General features: G+C 44.1%; 1 protein-coding gene across 1 annotated transcript in view; it reads right to left on the minus strand.

Moving 5' to 3' along the window:
* Positions 1 to 375: 375 nt before the first annotated feature.
* Positions 376 to 21,946, minus strand: part of lamb1a (laminin, beta 1a) — a 36,974-nt gene continuing 15,403 nt past the window's right edge. The window contains exons 22-33 of the mRNA XM_039615255.1: positions 21,728 to 21,942; positions 21,467 to 21,563; positions 19,429 to 19,798; positions 5,477 to 5,661; positions 5,112 to 5,353; positions 4,776 to 4,985; positions 4,551 to 4,695; positions 3,110 to 3,317; positions 1,232 to 1,373; positions 963 to 1,139; positions 729 to 888; positions 376 to 645 (exon numbers count right to left, since the gene is read on the minus strand). Coding sequence (XP_039471189.1) covers positions 506 to 645; positions 729 to 888; positions 963 to 1,139; positions 1,232 to 1,373; positions 3,110 to 3,317; positions 4,551 to 4,695; positions 4,776 to 4,985; positions 5,112 to 5,353; positions 5,477 to 5,661; positions 19,429 to 19,798; positions 21,467 to 21,563; positions 21,728 to 21,942 — 2,291 coding nt within the window. The 3' untranslated portion in view covers positions 376 to 505. The remainder of the gene's footprint in view (positions 646 to 728; positions 889 to 962; positions 1,140 to 1,231; positions 1,374 to 3,109; positions 3,318 to 4,550; positions 4,696 to 4,775; positions 4,986 to 5,111; positions 5,354 to 5,476; positions 5,662 to 19,428; positions 19,799 to 21,466; positions 21,564 to 21,727; positions 21,943 to 21,946) is intronic.

Genomic DNA, 21,946 nt, shown 5'->3' on the forward strand with positions numbered 1-21,946 from the left:
TCATTCTTGGCTTCACATTCCTCATCACCTACTTATTGCTGCTTGTTGTGTTTCATCCTAAACATCAAACTATGTCTTCATCAAACAGCTGCTGGCATTTTCCACGATTTTCATAATAAATTTCATAACTGTGACAAAATTATTAAAAAAAGTTCACTGCATACTTTCCTATTGTGATAGCCACAGGAAAAAAACCCAACTATGTAATTTCTGGAGAAACCGTGGTGGGATTGTTGCTGCTGTTGGACTCTTTGTTCCTGGTTGCAGCTAAAAAGTTGGAGGTAAAGACAAAGTGAAGGGGCGATGGCTCATAAACACAGGGGTAGTTACAATCAATATGTTTTTGTATTCGAAATAAATGAGCAGCAAACTGAGTCTGATTTGATCTTTTTATTGAGATTAACACGAGGATTAAACATGGAAGTAAAAACTATAGAGGAAAATACAAGTGGAGCAGTTCTTGTCTCCGATTGGCTGCTGGTGAGACGTTCAGTCACCTTTGATCCTAGAACACGCAGGTGCTGTAGACGGTCACCTTGTGGCTGATCTCCTGCAGCAGCCCCTTCACTGCTGCCTCCAGCTCCACCAGCTGCTCCACCTTCTGCTCCAGAGCACGCTCATTGTCTTCATATGACTTCTCCAAATCTGAAATGGGAAGAGCACGCGTGAAGGGAAGTCCCGCCTCCTCAGCTTGAAACATTTTCTGTGGGAGGACAGTGTGATGTCACCTTTCAGCAGCTGCAGCTTGTCACTGGCCTGCAGCAGCAGCTCTTTGGCTTCCTGCTGAAGTGACTGTGCCCTCTTCTTGGCATCAACCATGCCTCCCGTCTTCTGACCAATAAGCTGCTCCAGGATGGCGTACTTCTCCTTCAGCTCCCCGTCCAGCTCCTAACACAAACACCTATTTTACAAAGGAAACAGACTGACCTGAAACCCTCTAATGATCAGAAAGGTGAGCTCACCTTCTTCAGCTCCTCTGCCATGCTTCTGATGCTCACTGATTCCTGATTGGTCAGTTTGGCACTAAGAGTAACGTTCGCAGCTTTGTCCTTCAGCAGCATCACATCCTGTTCGAGCTTCTGCAGCCTCTGGGTGGCATTTGAAAGCTTTAGCTCAGCATCTGCCGTCTCCGACTCCACCTGAACACAACACGGGCATTTGATGTGTTACCTGCATGTTTCTGATAGGAAATAGCCGTGTGCAGTAAACATGAAGTAACCGTGAGACTGACAGAGGACAACAGGTAGCTGGTGTTGTGGATGTTGGCGGTGGCCTGCTGGATGGCACTGCTGGCGGCCGTCTTAGCTCTCTGAGCTTCTTCCAGTGCTTGCTTCACTTTCTCCACAGAGTCTCTGACATCACGTGCCTCCTCGCTGAGGAATGCAGGAAGACAACTCATCAGGTTCAGTGGACAGGTGAGACTTTCAGGTAGGCCAGGGCACCTTAACTTAGTGATTCCAGTTCCATTATCAATATCACTTATTTTTTCAATTCCCATTGATTCTCATTGGCTCCACCATCTCTAAGCAGCCTATCAAAGACGTTACACCCATGCACATTCACTGTGATGTGTGACCACATACACTGCCTGCTGCGGGTCACATTTTTGTGCATGTTGGAGGTGTTTGTTGTGATCAGCGTCGTTACTCAACAAAGTAATTATTGCACATATTACACAGAACACTTTTCTTTAAAGTAAGGCAGTACGTTACTTAGTTACACCCAGGAGAAAGAAATTTGTTACATTATTTTCAACTTTCTCTGTAAAATAAACTGAAACTCATCGTCTCATCATTTAACACTGTAAACCTGAGGCTACAGCCCCACACACTGACACAAAGCCTGTCCTGATGAGGACACACGTCATCTTTCTCTTAGTGTTCAGGTATGAACACAGCGGTCGTCATGGTGATTCTACTGTAGAAGGTAGAAGGTAGAGGCTGCAGCCTGACTGCTCATCAGTTTGTTACCTGTTGAAGTTCAGGCTCTGGCTGCTGGGCTGAGGTCTGCATACACTCAGCTTTAGCATCACTCTGGGTTCTTGGCTAGCTTAGTGTTAGCATGCTGTCTGTGCAAAGAGCTGAAGTCTGTTAGCATCATAATGGAGCTGTTTCTGTCCAGGAGAAGTCTCCACTTTACCATCACGCTCTCACCCTTTAATGCAATAAAAATAAAAGTCATGTCGCCGCGGGAGACGGCGCCACTATTTTCCTCTGACACACAAACTGAAATCAGCTGATTGTAGCGAGGCTGCAAGACCCAATAAGCGTAATCGATAGGAACAAGGAATTGGACTACTGGGAACCAGTTCTCCATTCCCATCCCTACGTTCAGGTCTTTTAATCAATAAATTTGACATGTCCATGGCCGACAGGACATGAAGGTAGGCAGGTTCGCTTTAATTCACGGCACGTAGCTAAATGCAGCCACGGTGAAGTAGCTCAGTGGTTAGCACTGCTGCCCCACAGAGACTCCTGGCTAGAACCCAGCTGGGCCATCTTACACGTGTCAGCTCAGGGCATTGACACAGAAGAGATTCTTCATCTCAGAAGCCGCTGGTTAAAGGAAGGAAAGCAAATGTAGCTGTGTGTGAGAAGAGAAACGCGTACAGCTGTGGGCAGAAGGTTCACCCATTCACCCATTACACTCACGAATGGGTTACATGCAAACGCTACCCAAAACATAACTGCTTGGTGGAGGTAATAACTGCATATTCCAAGATAATCATTTCAAACAATGTCACATATCGGAAAAACTTGTTTTTGGATCTTCTTGTTTTTGGATCTTCTTCCAGACCTCTGATTTTCAGAGGTCTGGGAGAAGATCCAAGTTGTCACAGAAGAGAGAAAAATGGCTAAGAACCACCCAGGATCAGTGTGTGGACTATGCTTAAAGGCCTGGTCCGTGCCAGGAAGCCACACTATGAACGAATGAATTCAGATATCAGACAGAAGCTTGTTAATGGCTACCAAAAGCATCCTGTTGAGCTGCAACAATATTCATCCCTTCTGAAAGAAAGACAGATTTCAGTCTGGAGAACTTGTAAGATATCATCCCCTGAAGCTAAAGCAAACCAGGCAAACATTACTGATGGGCAGGTAAACCTCACCTAGCTTGGCGAGCCTCGTCCAGCAGCTTCTCGGCCCTCTGGATGTCATCGGCACTTTCCTGCAGGATGTTTTCCACATGTCCCAGTTCTCCCACTTTCTGTCGGATCTCGTCGGTCAGGTTCTGCAGCTGAGCCGGCGTGGTTGGCATCTGCATGGCCAGAACCTCGTTTGCCACAAGTTCGATGCTCTCAAGATCTGCAGCATCCTCTGAAGTGCCACAAATACAGTCAGTTCATCTGCAGCCAGCCTCTTTAAAAAGAACTTTTAATCTCCTATCAATGAAAATAAATACCTGAAATTGTTCTCAGTTTATCCAACTGTATCTGAAAACTCATCAAGTTATCAGAAACCAGTTATCAGAAATAATTTCTGCGTTCATTAGCTTACACTACGCAGGTTCTTATGGTGTGGTTTCTTTAACGAGTCGTACGCAGCAGATGACACGAAGGAACGAGTCTGTGAGCATGTTGGCCTCTGAGAGTGTCCCAGACACATAAGAGTAGATGGTTTAGTTTCTGATGATTTCATGTACACTACATGATCTAGGATCCTTTAATGCTGCTGCACAGACAGACAGAGAGCTTCTGAGTTTATGTTTGTTAAACAGGATCTATGAGACCTGCAGTAATACAGGAACAAAAATCAGCATTGTTTTGCTTTTCCATCACTTAGGGAGTTTTGGTTGTGTGAAGCACTGGAAGCAGCTTCGGATCCAGGTGTCGGCTGTAACCTGAATTAATTATTATCCGTAATGTCATGTGATGGTTGAGCAGACTGTAGTAAGAAGCCTGCTAATATTATGTAAGAGGGCTGTTTTTTCAACATGAAACAAATCTGTGATCTTTGCTTTTGAAATGAAAGCTGTTTAATAATGATTCAGGAAAAACAGAGTCTCATTAATTCAGTTTTTCCTGAAATAAAAACACGTTCCATTCAGGAGAAGAGGGCGGAGAGCATAATGGTCACCATCAGACATGACATTCATAAAAAGAAGCTTATGGTTAAGTTCATTAAGGAAGATCTGTAGTCACACATCCGTTTGCTTTTGGTGTTTGGTGGCTAATCTAAGATTACATAATTTTCTCACACTGATACAACGTTACCGGTCTAGTCCAGTCATCTGTAGTCTAGTCAGCCTGGACTCCACTTTCAGTCTCACTGCTCATCGGTCTTTCTTGCAGACACCTTCGTGCAACCCACCCCCCTAACCCTCTCCCATGTTGCTCAGGCGCCATCCAAGACTATCTTCATCTCCACCACCATTGTCTAGACTCTACGGGGTCCCTGTCACCGCTGGCATGCCACTCTGCTTCGATGGGTCATCAGAACCTAATCGCTAAATACCTTAACTGAGGTCTGGAGATCTCTCCTGATTGTCCCTCGGGTAACTGATGTAACCGTAACTACAGAGACATTTGAAACAAACAGGAAGTGACATACGTGTGAGGAAGTCTCTGATGTGTCTGATGAGGCTGCGCAGCTCCTCGTTGCTCTGGTCAACTTTCTGTTTGGTCCTGTTGGTCTTCATCAGGACGTTCTGAGCACTCAGCCTGGCCTTGTCCGCCTGTAGCTTTGCTTCTGACACCTGAGGACAAAATTCAGGTGAGAAAACCCACCACAGCTCACCTGGACCTGAACACAAGGAGCAGCAGTGCTCACACCCACCATCTTAGACAGCTTCTCCACTTCCTCCATGGCATGGACAATTTCCTGTTCAGAGTCCCGAGCCTTCCTCAGGACACTGTTGGCTGTTGCTACCGCACCACTACAGCCTTCTCCTCCACACCTGGCCCTGCCCTCAGGATTCACGCAGCCCAGACCACCGCAGGAAGAAGACCCGCATGCGTCTTGACCCAAAGATGGACTGCCACAGGTCTGGCAGAACCAGGACAGAAAACACTCAGTGTTCATGCGTTTATACTGAAACTAACAAACGTCTGTGTTGGTTTTAATAAAGTACTACACTGAACTCTGTCAACCTGACTGGTGCTGCACTCCCACCTTGCTGCTGAGTTCTGCTAGGTCCAGACTCTGCAGCTCTCCCGCCAGGTCATCCAGTTTTTGAGCATGCTCAGACTGTCTCTTCAAGAACTCCTCTCGGGTCTGGTTCAGTTTGTCTTCTGTAAGCTGCCGTAGAGCAGCAGAGGCTTCAACCGGGCTGCCGCTGTCGATGGTGGAGGTGTTGGCTTGGACCTCGGCCTCCTGGGACTGCAGGAAGTACTTAGTGATGCTGTCTGTTGCCCCTAGCAACACACAGAAAGTCAAAATCAGCTGAAAGGAACTTTATTTAAATTCTGAAATCCCTCTACTACCTATTTTAGTACTTCCTGGCCCACCTATTTTCACTGTGACCTTTAACCCTTTACCTCTGATGTCGGAGTTCTTGATGAACTCGACCTGGTCCAGGAGCTCCTGGACTGTCCCCTCCAGTTTCTGTGCCTCTGACATCACAGTGTCCAGTTTAGTTCCTGCAGCAGAGTCCAAGTCCTCCACCTGGACCACAGTCTGTTCAGTAAGGTTCAATGTGTGGCTCAGGGCTCCCATCAGGTCACTGAGAGACAAACACAGGTCAGAGGTTAGCATGAGCTGCTTTAGCACTCAGTTGTTGCAACAATAGTGTTCTCAGCAAACAGCTTTTGGATCTTTGGACCACCAAGTTTAATGATTCCTCATAAAACACCAAAACACTGACAAAGTGCTAACCGCAGACCACCACACGCCTTTACCAGCACAGGAGAGGCTGAAAGCCACTCACCCTCTGCTGACAGGAGTTCAAAGTCCACAGGCCAAAAACAATGTTTGAACGGGCCACTAACGACCCGCAGGCCACACTTTGAGAACCCAAGCGTTAAGGAGATGAGATTGAGAGCACATATGTAGTTTAAATTAGAGGTGGTGGGGATTCGACCAAATTAAGAGTTCTTATGACCTAATGACCCACGTATATTTTTACTGGCTTGTAAAAAAGTTTTTATTGTTATATTTTTAAATATTAACCTAATTTAATTGACACAATATTCTAGATTATTTCACTTTTAATCTGGAAAAGGATAAACTTCCACACAAAACAGGACAGCTGCCGTCAGCCTCTTATCACAGAATTGGTCCTAGCACTGAACCCTGTGGAACTCCATAATTGACCTTAGTGTGTGAAGAGGACTCTCCATTTACATGTACAAATTGGAGTCTATTAGATAGATATGATACAAACCACTGCAGTGCAGTACCTGTAATACCTACAGCATGTTCTAATCGCTCTAATAGGATATTATGGTCAACAGTATCGAACGCAGCACTGAGGTCTAGCAGGACCAGCACAGAGATGAGTCCACTGTCAGAGGCCATAAGAAGATCATTTGCAACTTTCACTAAAGCTGTTTCTGTGCTGTGATGAGCTCTGAAACCTGACTGAAACTCTTCAAATAAGCCATTCCTCTGCAGATGATCTGTTAGTTGTTTGACAACTACTCTTTCAAGGATGTTTGATATAAAAGGAAGGTTGGAGATTGGCCTATAATTAGCTAAGACAGCTGGGTCTAGAGATGCTTTTTAAGTAAAGGTTTAACTACAGCCAGCTTGAAGTCCTGTGGTACATAGCCGATTATAAGCTCACATAAGAGAAGAAAACTGATCGAATTCCAGCTGCTGTGTCTGAAATCATGAAAATAGACAACAGTCAGGAAACAATCACACTTCAAACGGGTTAATCAATCAGTACTGATGAAGTTTAACAGTTTGTAGGAGAAAGGCTCAGGAAAAGAAAGGAAAGAGCTTAGAGCTAAAGGAAGGATGCTCATTTAAAGCTCACATGGAAGTCCTCATGTCTCTAAATCTGTACATGTCACATGATGTTTGTTCATAAAGCTGCTGCTAAACAAACTGAGGCAGACTAACTGTGTTATTTAAAGACTGCAGGTTAGTGGAGGATAAACAGGTGAGTTTGCTGCACTGTGATGGGTTTAAAGTAAAGAACAGTGTGACTGCTGCACAGTGGCTGTGGGTTCATGGTCACAGTTAGCTTCCATCAAGTGTAGCAGAGACTCACTGACTGAATTCATACCAGCTCTATAGTGTCTAATATAAAGACAGCATAAACAGGGTAAACAGTACTTCACCTTTTACTGCAGTATTTTTTAACAGTAGTATATGTACTTCTACTTAAGTACAGAATGTCTGTACTTTTATCACCTCTGCTGATTTTCAGGTCTCATCAGTATGGTTAGAGATCATCAGAGTGGTCGACAGACACTCGAAGAGTGTATCTGTCTTTCTGGTGTTACTTTGTCACACTGCATCAATTCACTCAGAAAAGGTGTTCGTGACCTTTTTGGTAACTGAGTCTGAGAGAAACAGATTAATCAGAACTAGAAAGCGAAAATTTCAGAAGAAATTTTATGTGTGCCTATGCCGCTGCTATTCACTGTAGTTTGCCATTCATACGGCTACAGAGAGCAAAACTCAGAAGAGCAGCCATTCTCCACCATGAACTATGGTAAAAACAAACACCGCTCACGCTTCACAGATAACAGCTTACAGTTTTGTGTAAAGATGAAGTTACTTTGTACAGCGCCGATTTGCAGACGTTGTGCACACAGGTTCATGAGCAGAAGTCCCATTGTACCACGGCAGACCCGACAATGTTTGCATGAACACACTTTGAAGCATTACATTATAGACCACTTTTCACACATGCATTCACTTTTTGTTTTTGTTATTTTCACACAGTGTTCTGAATTATGAACAATGGTCTACAGCCAATCCTGTGTATTATTATACAAACTTTGGTTGTGAGATTCAGATAACTATTTAATAAAAGCTAAATATTTTATATGAGAGTAAGAAAGAAAAGTATATCTTTGTGTCCACCTTTCTCTGTTAATGCCCTAGCTTCCCCCAAAAGCTTTGCTAGATCCGCCCCTGCACAGTTACCAGCTGTCAGCTACACAAAAAGGAGCTTGGTCTTTGTCTCTCAGAAACAACTCATAACTTCCCTTCAACTCATTCATGTCACCTAAAGTGTAAACCTGTTTCTCCATCACCAGTTCAGCTCTGATGATTCAGTAAGGACATCTCCTGATTTCATCTTCATGCTCCAGCAAACATCAGCTGATACTAGAAATTAAAATCAAAAGAATTCTAACAACAGCTGATCAAGCTTAAACGTGCTGCTGTTGTTTAGCGCGATAAATAAGAGCGAACAGCCGATCATTGATCAGTTTCATGATTGACGTTTCAACACGCGAGAGAATGACAGGGGAGGCTTCGTAACGACAGAATAAATCATAATGTTTTCTCTGAATGTGGGACGATTCCGTTTGTACGGCACGGCAACTCTATGAACTAACCCTAATGAATAAAATAAAGTCCAACGTCAGTAACTTAGTGCGCACACAGCTGTATATAAACTCCTGTGGCATTACGATTGTAAAGGTCAACGAAAATAAATTACACCTAAACTCGGTTTATATCTGACCCAAATAGAGTGCAGTTCATAACTTCTTACCTGAAATTCAGTTCACCTCACGCTCCTGCCTTCGGTTTCCAGCATCATCGGCCCATATAAACGAAAAATAAGTCCAGCTAAAACACATACTGTCGGGCGAGCGACCGGGTGCTGACACGAGTTTCACCCGCCTCAATATAAGCCAAGCCTGGGTGCTTTTTCACGAAGGGTCGCTAGCGGCGCGAGCTAACTATGCTAGCGGCGCTAGCTAGCTAGCCGGCTATCAGCAACACATAAGAGAACTGCTGCTAAATAAACTACACCTAAACTCGGGTTTATATCTGACCCAAATAGAGTGCAGGTCATAACTTCTTACCTGAAATTCAGTTCACCTCACGCTCCTGCCTTCGCTTTCCCTGATCCACGATTGACCTCTCCGCGTTAGCAAACACCAGTCGATCGGCGGTCGCGGCATGTCCTTTCTGTCATACACCGGTGGATAGCTGCCCACTGTTGTAGCTCCGCGTTATAGCACCACCAAACAACTCAGTTATTTTTTCCACATCCAGCTGTAACTCCGATTCTGTGCGAGCATTTGCGAGACCGGGAGGTGAAAGGAGAGAGAGTCCCTCGCTGTCCATTTGCAGCCAAGTCGCGGCAGCTAGCTAGGTAGCCGGGCTAGCTGTCAGGCAGGACCGAGGTCGTCAGAGCATTGTCGCTAATATGGGATGTCTTGATAAAACAAGCAGATATTTGAAGTTTACACACCTACATTCTCGCCTGAAAATATCTTAAAAGTTTATTTTGTGACCTAGAAACACTAATAAAAGACATATAAAAACGAAGTGGTGGCCGCCATTGTTTAACTCGGGCAGAGGTGTGCTATGAATTGTGGGATATGGAGTTTTCCACCAAGCATAGAAGCCATTGTGTTTACCATAACTATTCAATGGTTCGCGCAACCTTAAAACCTCAATGGTTCCTGAAAGCAGCGAGGCTGTGCGCGCCATTGATATTGTCGTCATTACGGTATCCAAATAAGGGTAGACAGGCTGTACCACTCCCGGCATACCACTAGGGAGAGCCAACACACCACAAATGAAGTTTGAAATTTGTTTCAATGGGACCAAAAGATGGCGCCAACACACCACAAATGAAGTCTGTTTATTTGGCGCCAAAAGATGAATTGGCCTAAATTTGCACTAAAATATTAATATTTAAAAAACTATAAAAGTCATAAACACCAAAAGTCATGACATAATAGTCCAGCTCCAGCCGCACAAAATGATCTAACATATGTAACCCTAATGTCAAAACTGTTCGGCAGAGGAGCGCGGAAAATTTTCACTAAAATATTAATATTTAAAAACTATAAAATTCATAAACACCAAAAGTCATAGCACACCATTCCAGATCCGGCCGCACAAAATGAGGTAACATATATGAAGCTTTTCTCAAAACTGCGGGGCGTGATACGTGCCGAAATTTAGGCGGAAGATGGAGAATAATAAGAAGAAGAAGAACTAGAAAGGGAAAATTTCAGAAGAAATTTTATGTGTGCCTATGCCGCTGGTAATCAGTGTAGTTTGCCATTCATACAGCTACAGAGAGCAAAACTCAGCAGAGCAGCCATTCTCCACCATGAATTATGATAAAAACAAACACCGCTCGCGCCTCACAGATGACAGCTTACAGTTTTGGGTAAAGATGAAGTGACTTTGTACAGCGCCGATTTGCAGACGCTGTGCACACAGGTTCATGAGCAGAAGTCCCATTGTACCACGGCAGACCCAACAATGTTTGCATGAACACGCTTTGAAGCATTATGTTATGGACCACTTTTCACACATGGTTGGTGTACCCACACAGGCAGCTGTAGCTTTTCAACTCATAGCCCAACACACACCCAAAAAAGCAGCCAAGAGAGCACAGACTTTACACCCGTGGGTCCACCTCCCTGCAGCGGCACTGCAGACCACGCCCGACACACACATCAAACACATAAAATAAATATATATGCACTTTTGCATTCACTTTTTGTTTTTGTTATTTTTACACAGTGTTCTGAATGATGAACAATGGTCTACAGCCAATCTTGTGTATTATTATACAAACTTTGGTTGTAAGATTCGGATAAGCATTTAATAAAAGCTAAATATTTTATATGAGAGTAAGAAAGAAAAGTATATCTTTATGTCCACCTTTCTCTGTTAATGCCCTACCTGGCCCCTGGCAAAAGCTTTGCTAGATCCGCCCCTGCACAGTTACCAGCTGTCAGCTACACAAAAAAGGAGCTTGGTGTTTACAGGAGTGCAGAATTATTAGGCAAATGAGTATTTTGTCCACATCATCCTCTTCATGCATGTTGTCTTACTCCAAGCTGTATAGGCTCGAAAGCCTACTACCAATTAAGCATATTAGGTGATGTGCATCTCTGTAATGAGAAGGGTGTGTGTCTAATGACATCAACACCCTATATCAGGTGTGCATAATTATTAGGCAACTTCCTTTCCTTTGGCAAAATGGGTCAAAAGAAGGACTTGACAGGCTCAGAAAAGTCAAAAATAGTGAGATATCTTGCAGAGGGATGCAGCAGTCTTAAAATTGCAAAGCTTCTGAAGCGTGATCATCGAACAATCAAGCGTTTCATTCAAAATAGTCAACAGGGTCGCAAGAAGCGTGTGGAAAAACCAAGGCGCAAAATAACTGCCCATGAACTGAGAAAAGTCAAGCGTGCAGCTGCCAAGATGCCACTTGCCACCAGTTTGGCCATATTTCAGAGCTGCAACATCACTGGAGTGCCCAAAAGCACAAGGTGTGCAATACTCAGAGACATGGCCAAGGTAAGAAAGGCTGAAAGACGACCACCACTGAACAAGACACACAAGCTGAAACATCAAGACTGGGCCAAGAAATATCTCAAGACTGATTTTTCTAAGGTTTTATGGACTGATGAAATGAGAGTGAGTCTTGATGGGCCAGATGGATGGGCCCGTGGCTGGATTGGTAAAGGGCAGAGAGCTCCAGTCCGACTCAGACGCCAGCAAGGTGGAGGTGGAGTACTGGTTTGGGCTGGTATCATCAAAGATGAGCTTGTGGGGCCTTTTCGGGTTGAGGATGGAGTCAAGCTCAACTCCCAGTCCTACTGCCAGTTTCTGGAAGACACGTTCTTCAAGCAGTGGTACAGGAAGAAGTCTGCATCCTTCAAGAAAAACATGATTTTCATGCAGGACAATGCTCCATCACACGCGTCCCAAGTACTCCACAGCGTGGCTGGCAAGAAAGGGTATAAAAGAAGAAAAACTAATGACATGGCCTCCTTGTTCACCTGATCTGAACCCCATTGAGAACCTGTGGTCCATCATCAAATGTGAGATTTACAAGGAGGAAAACAGTACACCTCTCTGAACAGTGTCTGGGAGGCTGTGGTTGCTGCTGCACGCAATGTTGATGGTGAACAGATCAAAACACTGACAGAATCCATGGATGGCAGGCTTTTGAGTGTCCTTGCAAAGAAAGGTGGCTATATTGGTCGCTGATTTGTTTTTGTTTTGTTTTTGAATGTCAGAAATGTATATTTGTGAATGTGGAGATGTTATATTGGTTTCACTGGTAAAAATAAATAATTGAAATGGGTATATATTTGTTTTTGTTAAGTTGCCTAATAATTATGCACAGTAATAGTCACCTGCACACACAGATATCCCCTAAAATAGCTAAAACTAAACACAAACTAAAAACTACTTCCGAAAACATTCAGCTTTGATATTAATGTGTTTTTGGGTTCATTGAGAACATGGTTGTTGTTCAATAATAAAATTATTCCTCAAAATACAACTTGCCTAATAATTCTGCACTCCTGTATGAGAGTAAGAAAGAAAAGTATATCTTTGTGTCCACCTTTCTCTGTTAATGCCCTACCTGGCCCCTGGCAAAAGCTTTGCTAGATCCGCCCCTGCACAGTTACCAGCTGTCAGCTAAATAAAAAAGGAGCTTGGTGTTTATTTCTCTCAGAAACAGTTCATAACTTCCTTCAACTCATTCATGTCACCTAAAAAAGGTAAACCTGTTTCTCCATCACCAGTTCAGCTCTGATGATTCAGTAAGGTCATCTCCTGGTTTCGACCAGCCGCTTCTACAGCTGTGGCTCCAGCAAACATCAGCTGATACTAGAAATTAAAATCAAATGAATTCTAACAACAGCTGATCAAGCTTAAACGTGCTGCTGTTGTTTAGCGCGATAAACAAACAAGAGAGAAAAGCCGATCATTGATCAGTTTCATGACTGAAGTTTGAACAGGCGAGAGAATGACAGGGAGGCTGTCATAAACTCCATCGTGCTAGCTACCACGCAGTACGAGTTATTATAACTGATTGTAAAAAGTCAGCACAACAAAAATAAACTACACCTAAACTCGGTTTATATCTGACCCAAATAGAGTGCAGGTCATAACTTCTTACCTGAAATTCAGTTCACCTCACGCTCCGACCGGCAGCCGCCTGCTTCTCCTGCCTTCGGTTTCCTGATGCACGATCTACCACCGGTCGATCGGCGGTCGCCCGCCGCCTCGTTCCCGCATGTTCTTTCTGACACACACCGGTGGATAGCTGCCCTCGGTTGTAGCTCCGCGTCAGCGACTACCAAACAACTCAGTTATTTTTTCCACATCGACCAGCATCTGGACAATCCACCGCCTTTCACTGTTTGTACCGTTACTAAAAAAACCCCTCATCGGCTCATAAAAAACGAAAAATAAGTCCAGCTATGACCCTGAGTCAAAAAGACAGCCAGCTCGGGTTAGCTAGCTACCTGTCTAGCTCTTTGCAGGCACCGAAAACATCAGAGCTAATATGGGATGTCTTGGTAACACGAGCAGATATTTGAAGTTTACATCTGGCCAATCCACCACCTTTCACTGTTTATACCATTACTAAAATGAATAAATAAATAAATCATCGGTCCATATAAACGAAAAATAAGTCCAGCTAAAACACATACTGTCGGCGAGCGACCGGGTGCTGACACGAGTTTCACCCGCCTCAATATAAGCCAAGCCTGGGTGGTTTTTCACGAAGGGTCGCTAGCGGTGCTAGCTAACTATGCTAGCGGCACTAGCTAGCTAGCCGACTATCAGCAACACATAAGAGAACTGCTGCTAAATAAACTACACCTAAACTCGGTTTATATCTGACCCAAATAGAGTGCAGGTCATAACTTCTTACCTGAAATTCAGTTCACCTCACGCTCCTGCCTTCGCTTTCCCTGATCCACGATTGACCTCCGCGTTAGCAAACACCGGTCGATCGGCGGTCGCGGCATGTCCTTTCTGTCATACACCGTGGATAGCTGCCCACTGTTGTAGCTCCGCGTTATAGCACCACCAAACAACTCAGTTATTTTTTCCACATCCAGCTGTAACTCCGATTCTGTGCAAGCATTTGCGAGAGACCGGGAGGTGAAACGACATAGAGAGTCCCTCGCTATCCATTTGCAGCCAAGTGCGGCAGCTAGCTAGGTAGCCGGCTAGCTGTCAGGCAGGACCGACGTCGTCAGAGCACTGTCGCTAAATATGGGATGTCTTGATAAAACAAGCAGATATTTGAAGTTTACACACCTACATTCTCGCCTGAAAATATCTTAAAAGTTTATTTTGTGACCTAGAAACACGAATAAAAGACATATAAAACGAAGTGGTGGCGCCATTGTTCACTCTGTAGAGGCGTGCTATGAATTGTGGGATATGGAGTTTTCAACACAAGGATAAATCTTTTCGGCTGTACTACTCCCGGTATACCACTAGAGAGAGCCAAGACACCACAAATGAAGTCTGTTTATTTGGCGCCAAAAGATGAATTGGCCTAAATTTGTACTAAAATATTAATATTTAAAAACTATAAAAGTCATAAACACCAAAAGTCACAACATAATAGTCCAGCTCCAGCCGCACAAAATGATCTAACATATGTAATCCTAATGTCAAAACTGTTTGGCAGAGGAGCTGAAAATTTTCACTAAAATATTAATATTTAAAAACTATAAAATTCATAAACACCAAAAGTCATAGCACACCATTCCAGATCCGGCCGCACAAAATGAGGTAACATATATGAAGCTTGTCTCAAAACTGCGGGCGTGATACGTGCGAAATTTAGGCGGAAGATGGAGAATAATAATAATAAGAATAATAAATCCGACGAATAGTAATATGTGTGCCTCTTGGCATAGGCACACATAACTAGAAAGCGAAAATTTCAGAAGAAATTTTATGTGTGCCTATGCCGCTGCTATTCAGTGTAGTTTGCCATTCATATAGCTACAGAGAGCAAAACTCAGAAGAGCAGCCATTCTCCACCATGAACTATGGTAAAACAAACACCGGTCACGCTTCACAGATAACAGCTTACAGTTTTGTGTAAAGATGAAGTTACTTCAGACAGCGCCGATTTGCAGACGCTGTGCACACAGGTTCATGAGCAGAAGTCCCATTGTACCACGGCAGATCCGACAATGTTTGCATGAACACGCTTTGAAGCATTACGTTATGGACCACTTTTCACACATGGTTGGTGTACCCAAACAGCCGGCTGTAGCTTTTCAACTCACAGCCCGACACACACCCAAAAACAGCCGAGAGAGCACAGACTACGCCTGAGAGGCGTGATTGCAGGTGCCGCTCAGGTGGGTCCACCTCCCCTGCAGCGGCACTGCAGACCACGCCCCGACACACACATCAAACACGTAAAATAAATATTTATGCACTTTTGCATTCACTTTTTGTTTTTTGTTATTTTTACACAGTGTTCTGAATGATGAACAATGGTCTACAGCCAATCTTGTGTATTATTATACAAACTTTGGTTGTAAGATTCAGATAACTATTTAATAAAAGCTAAATATTTTATATGAGAGTAAGAAAGAAAAGTATATCTTTATGTCCACCTTTCTCTGTTAATGCCCTACCTGGCCCCCTGGCAAAAGCTTTGCTAGATCCACCCCTGCACAGTTACCAGCTGTCAGCTACACAAAAAGGAGCTTGGTGTATATTTGTCTGTCAGAAACAGTTCATAACTTCCCTTCAACTCATTCATGTCACCTAAGGGTAAACCTGTTTCTCCATCACCAGTTCAGCTCTGATGATTCAGTAAGGACATCTCCTGATTTCATCTTCATGCTCCAGCAAACATCAGCTGATACTAGAAATTAAAATCAAAAGAATTCTAACAACAGCTGATCAAGCTTAAACGTGCTGCTGTTGTTTAGCGCGATAAACAAACAAGAGAGAAAAGCCGATCATTGATCAGTTTCATGACTGAAGTTTCAACAGGCGAGAGAATGACAGGGAGGCTGTCATAAAGTTCAACATCGGTAACAATGGTAACTTAGCGCACACAGCTGTATACAAACTCCGTAGTGCTAGCTAGCACGCAGTACGAGTTATTGTAAGTGATTGAAAAAGTCAGCACAACGAAAATAAACTACACCTAAACTCGGTTTATATCTGACCCAAATAGAGTGCAGGTCATAACTTCTTACCTGAAATTCAGTTCACCTCATGCTCCTGCCTTCGCTTTCCCTGATCCACGATTGACCTCCGCGTTAGCAAACACCGGTCGATCGGCGGTACCCTCACCGCCTTGTATGTCTCGTGGATCATGCGGCATGTCCTTTCTGTCACACACCGGTGGATAGCTGCCCTCTGTTGTAGCTCCACCACCAAACAACTCAGTTATTTTTTCCACATCGACCAGCATCATCGGCCCATATAAACGAAAAATAAGTCCAGCTAAGACACAGACCCTTGCCGAGCGATCGGGCGATTAAACAAATTTTAGCCACCTCACTATCAGCCAAGCCTGGGTGGTTTTTCACGAAGGGTCGCTAGCCGCGCTAGCTAGCTAAGCTAGCGGCGCTAGCTAGCTAGCCAGCCGGCTATCAGCAACACGTAAGAGAACTGTTGCTAAATAAACTACACCTAAACTCGGTTTATATCTGACCCAAATAGAGTGCAGGTCATAACTTCTTACCTGAAATTCAGTTCACCTCACGCTCCTGCCTTCGCTTTCCTGATCCACGATTGACCTCCGCGTTAGCAAACACCGACGATCGGCGGTAGCCTCACCGCCTTGTATGACTCGTTCGCGGCATGTCCTTTCTGTCACACACGGTGGATAGCTGCCCTCTGTTGTAGCTCCACCACCAAACAACTCAGTTATTTTTTCCACATCGACCAGCATCATCGGCCCATATAAATGAAAAATAAGTCCAGCTAAGACACAGACCCTTGCCGAGCGATCGGGCGATTAAACAAATTTTAGCCACCTCACTATCAGCCAAGCCTGGGTGGTTTTTCACGAAGGGTCGCTAGTCGCTTCTAGCTAGCTAAGCTTAGCGGCGCTAGCTAGCTAGCCAGCCGACTATCAGCAACACGTAAAGAGAACTGTTGCTAAATAAACTACACCTAAACTCGGTTTATATCTGACCCAAATAGAGTGCAGGTCATAACTTCTTACCTGAAATTCAGTTCACCTCACGCTCCTGCCTTCGCTTTCCTGATCCACGATTGACCTCCGCGTTAGCAAACACCGTCGCCTGCCTGCTCGTATGTCTCATTCGCGGCATGTCCTTTCTGTCATACACCGTGGATAGCTGCCCACTGTTGTAGCTCCGCGTTATAGCACCACCAAACAACTCAGTTATTTTTCCACATCCAGCTGTAACTCCGATTCTATGCGAGCATTTGCGAGAGACCGGGAGGTGAAACGACAGAGAGAGTCCCTCGCTATCCATTTGCAGCCAAGTGCGGCAGCTAGCTAGGTAGCCGGCTAACTGTCAGGCAGGACCGACGTAGTCAGAGCACTGTCGCTAAATATGGGATGTCTTGATAAAACAAGCAGATATTTGAAGTTTACACACCTACATTCTCGCCTGAAAATATCTTAAAAGCTTATTTTGTGACCTAGAAACACGAATAAAAGACATATAAAACGAAGTGGTGGCCGCCATTGTTCACTCTGTAGAGGCGTGCTATGAATTGTGGGATATGGAGTTTTTCAACACAAGGATAAATCTTTTTCGGCTGTACTACTCCCGGTATACCACTAGAGAGAGCCAAGACACCACAAATGAAGTCTGTTTATTTGGCGCCAAAAGATGAATTGGCCTAAATTTGCACTAAAATATTAATATTTAAAAACTATAAAAGTTATAAACACCAAAAGTCATAACATAATAGTCCAGCTCCAGCCGCACAAAATGATCTAACATATGTAACCCTAATGTCAAAACTGTTTGGCAGAGGAGCGCGGGAAAATTTTCACTAAAATATTAATATTTAAAAAACTATAAAATTCATAAACACCAAAAGTCATAGCACACCATTCCAGATCCGGCCGCACAAAATGAGGTAACATATATGAAGCTTGTCTCAAAACTGCGGGGCGAGATTCGCTGCAAAATTTCAGGCGGAAACTGGAGAATAATAATAATAACTAGAAAAATTTGCATTTCCTGCGAAAATGCTGTGTGGATGCCTTAACGCTGAAGCTGTCTGCTGAAAAGCTGAAAAAGATGAAAAGTTGCAAAAAGTTGTATGGTGGTGAAGAAACTGAAAATTCCGCTGAAAACAAGTGAAGAAGGAGAGATTTTTGCTTAAAAGTGGTGAAAAGCAAAAAATTCTACTGCAAAGGGGTAAAGACGGCGAAATTTTGCTAAAAAAGTGGTGAAAGAAACCCCCCTATGTTGCCATGAGCAGGATTCGAACCCGGCCCTCCTGGACTCAAGGCAGCTACTCATCTCACTGATCCAAACTCATTCTCACAAAGAAGAGGTGGAGAGACGGACAATTCTGCTGAAATTAGCAGAAGCTGCTGAGAATTGTGCTGATAAGAGGTGAAAAGGCTGAAAATTTTGCAGAAAATAGGTGAATCAGCAGAATTTCTGCTGAAAATAGGTAAAGAAGCAGAAAGTTGTGCTGAAAAGAGATGAATCAGCAGAATTTCTGCTCAAAACTGTTTTTTCTGAAAACAGCTGAGATTTGTGCTAATAAGAGGTGACGAAAAGGCTGAAAATTTTGCAGAAGAGGTGAATAAGCAGAATTTGGGCTGAAAAGAAGTGCAAATTCTGCTGAAAAGAGTTCAATCAGCAGAATTTCTGCTGAAAAGAGTTCTGCAGAACTCTTTTCAGAATTCTGCTGAAAAGATGTTTTTGCTGAAAATAGCTGAACAAGCTGGGATTTGTGCTGAAAAGTGGTGAAAAAACTGAAAATTTAGCTGAAAAGGGGTGAAAAAGCTGAAATTGAGTTAAAAAAGTTTAAATGTTAACTGAAAGAAATGTTGCCATAAGCGGGATTTGAACCCGGGCCTCCCAGTCTGAGAACGGATGCTCATCTCACTGAGCTAAAACACAGGTAATCCCGGCAAAGAAAATCAGTGACATTGATAATATTGATAATATTGCAGAAAAAGTGGGCAAAATGAGCACCAAAAGTCATAGCAATAATTAGCAGAAAAAATTTTTATATCTCAAAAGTATATCGAAGTTAAACTGAGCACCAAAAGTCATAAGCAATAATTAAAGCATAATAAAGATTAAAGAGAAACAGGAACTCAATAGTGTGGATGCCCTTTGGGGCATCCACACAATAATAATAATAATAATAATAATAATAATAATAATAATAATAATAATAAATCCGACGAATAGTAATATGTGTGCCTCTTGGCATAGGCACACATAATAATAAATCCGACGAATAGTAATATGTGTGCCTCTTGGCATAGGCACACATAATAATAATAATAATAAGAATAATAAATCCGACGAATAGTAATATGTGTGCCTCTTGGCATAGGCACACATAATAAATGTAATCCTACCTGGCCTCCTGCAGCAGCTCCTGGATCTCTGTTAGCGGTTGTGATGCCGGATTCCCATCTAGGATGGCCTGGATGTCGGCAACGCTCCTCTCCATGCTCTCAATGGATTTCCTGTACGGCCCGTTGGCACCGCTAGCTTTGAGGGCGTTTACCTTGTTGACCAAGCGGTGTGTCTGATTGGTCAGCTGGCCAACAATGTTGTCCCACTCGGCGAAGCACTTGTGACAGCGGCTGCAGTTGGGGAAAGTTCCCGAGAATCCGCGAGCGCAAGTGTCGCAGCGCGGCCCGGACACACCCTCCACGCACACGCAGTGACCGCTGACTTTGTTGCACTGCTGCTCGGAGATCCCGCGAGGGTCACAGTCACAAGCTGAGGAGACGAGGACAATAACCAATGAGAGTCTGCAGGGCAGACCACAGGAGACACACCCAAGCACAAAAACACGCTCGACTCCAACACAGTTTCTCGTGAATGCAGCACCTTCAGAGTCCACAGGGTGTAAATCTGCACACAGGCTGACTTTTCATTTACAGTGAATATATTTGACAAACTGTGACTTCCTGTTCAACCACACCTCTGTTTGCACATTAAGAACATCTGTTTAGCATCTGGCTCAAATCAAACATCTGAAGTTTTTTTCTGCTGCAGGAACAACAAATTAAGGCTGATTTTTGTCTTTGTTTTTTAAATTTGATTCACCTCAAAGGCCAGAGAGACACAGGATTTAGGGTTAGTCTGGATGGCTGACATGGAGCTCTGTCCGAAGGCTCTGACAGGAGATGAGTTCAAGAACCTGAAGGAGACACAGCGTCTAAACTGCTGTTTAACTCATCTCCAGCAGAGGGCGCTACTCTCTCATGTGAACTAATAAAAGACAAAGGCCGTTTATCAATGCCCAAGTACGCGAGTACGTACTCGCGTTCTCGCCGAGAACACGAGCACGGACTCGCGATATGTACAATTGGAACACCTGCGTACGTGATGATGTCACAGGTTCGGAGGTTTTACTGCCGTCCCCTCCTAATTTAACTGTGAGTAACATGTTATGAAGCTTAACTGTAATCACAGCCAAACCGGTTTACTCAGGAACAAATAAAACACTGAAATAAACCAAACATTAACATTTAGAAGTGATCTAAGTGACTTATATATCATTTTTAACCTCAGTAGTGAAACCTCCATTAATAAAAATAGTGTATATGTACATACCTGTACATACCTTAATAAAAACAAGCAGGTGAGATGTTAGAACGCTTTTATTTCTATTCTAGTGGACACTCAATACTATAGACAGCTGCTGGGGTTTCTTTAACCTGAGCAGTGAAAAGTCCGCGAGCGGGGGGTTGAAAACGATGTGCCGGGAGTCGGCTGTTGAGTTTTGGACGAAATGCATTCTGGGATATATAGCTGTCCCAAGTCCACACCGATGCATGCTCGATAAAACGGGCGGATCGAGAACACATCCGGGACTTTTTCGCGTTCTCAGCTTGATGCGTACTTCGAATTGGAACAGTACTTGGTCTCCGACTGATGACGTATCACGAGTACACGAGAACGCAAGTACGCACAAGTACGCATATTGATAAACGCCCAAAGAGTGACTGATCGTGTTTTGATCCTGTTTTTCTTCCCCTCTTCTCCTCATTACTGTTTCTGTGAGACCTCCTCCTCCTGACCTTCAGCTTTACTGAACAAAGCCTCTTTGTGGACATCTGGAGGTTGAGACGGACAGACTGGTCCGATCTCTGTGGCAGCTGGGCCTCAAAACATCTGGATTTAATTTGAGCTGCAGCAGCCGAGGATGCTGGGAGCTGAAAGGATCCCACGATAAAAGCGTCTGCAGTTTGATCTCAGTCAGAAACGAGTCACAGACTCTGCACTGAAACTCTGATCGGATTCTGACTCGGGGCCTGACAGATCGGGAGTCTCTTCCAGGTCTCAGAGCTTCACTGACAATTCAAAAGACTCCACTTTATTTTATAATACACCATCACATTTATTACGCCGTCTCATGAGCACACGGCACGGTAAGCCTACCGTGACATTTGATCTCTGGGTCTCCCCAGAACATTTCTCTACACTCGCTGCACGTTCTTCCTCCGAAGCCGGTGTGGCAGGAACACTGACCGCTGATCTGTGGACAAACAAACTATAGTTAGACGTGTGGTCTGACGGACCACAGAAGTACAGTTCCATCAGATCTGCGTTTATAAAGCTCACACGACAAACCTTTCATGAAATACAACATTTGTTTTCACCTCGAGGACTTTCGGTCATTAATCACCTGGGGCTGCTCACCTCGTTGCAGGACGTCCCGTACGAGTGTTTGGGGTCACAGTCACAGGTCTGACAACCGATGCCAGTCGCCATATTCCAGGTGTCAGGCGCGCAGCGGTCGCAATGCTGCCCAACCACATTGGATAGACAGTGACACTGACCGCTGCTGCGGTCACAGTGACACTCGGAGGACGGGCAGCTGGAGGGAACGCTGCCGAGCCGGTTACAAACGCACTCTGC

This window comes from Oreochromis aureus, linkage group 7 (genome assembly GCF_013358895.1).
Source record: "Oreochromis aureus strain Israel breed Guangdong linkage group 7, ZZ_aureus, whole genome shotgun sequence".
NCBI classification, from domain to species: Eukaryota; Metazoa; Chordata; class Actinopteri; order Cichliformes; family Cichlidae; genus Oreochromis; species Oreochromis aureus.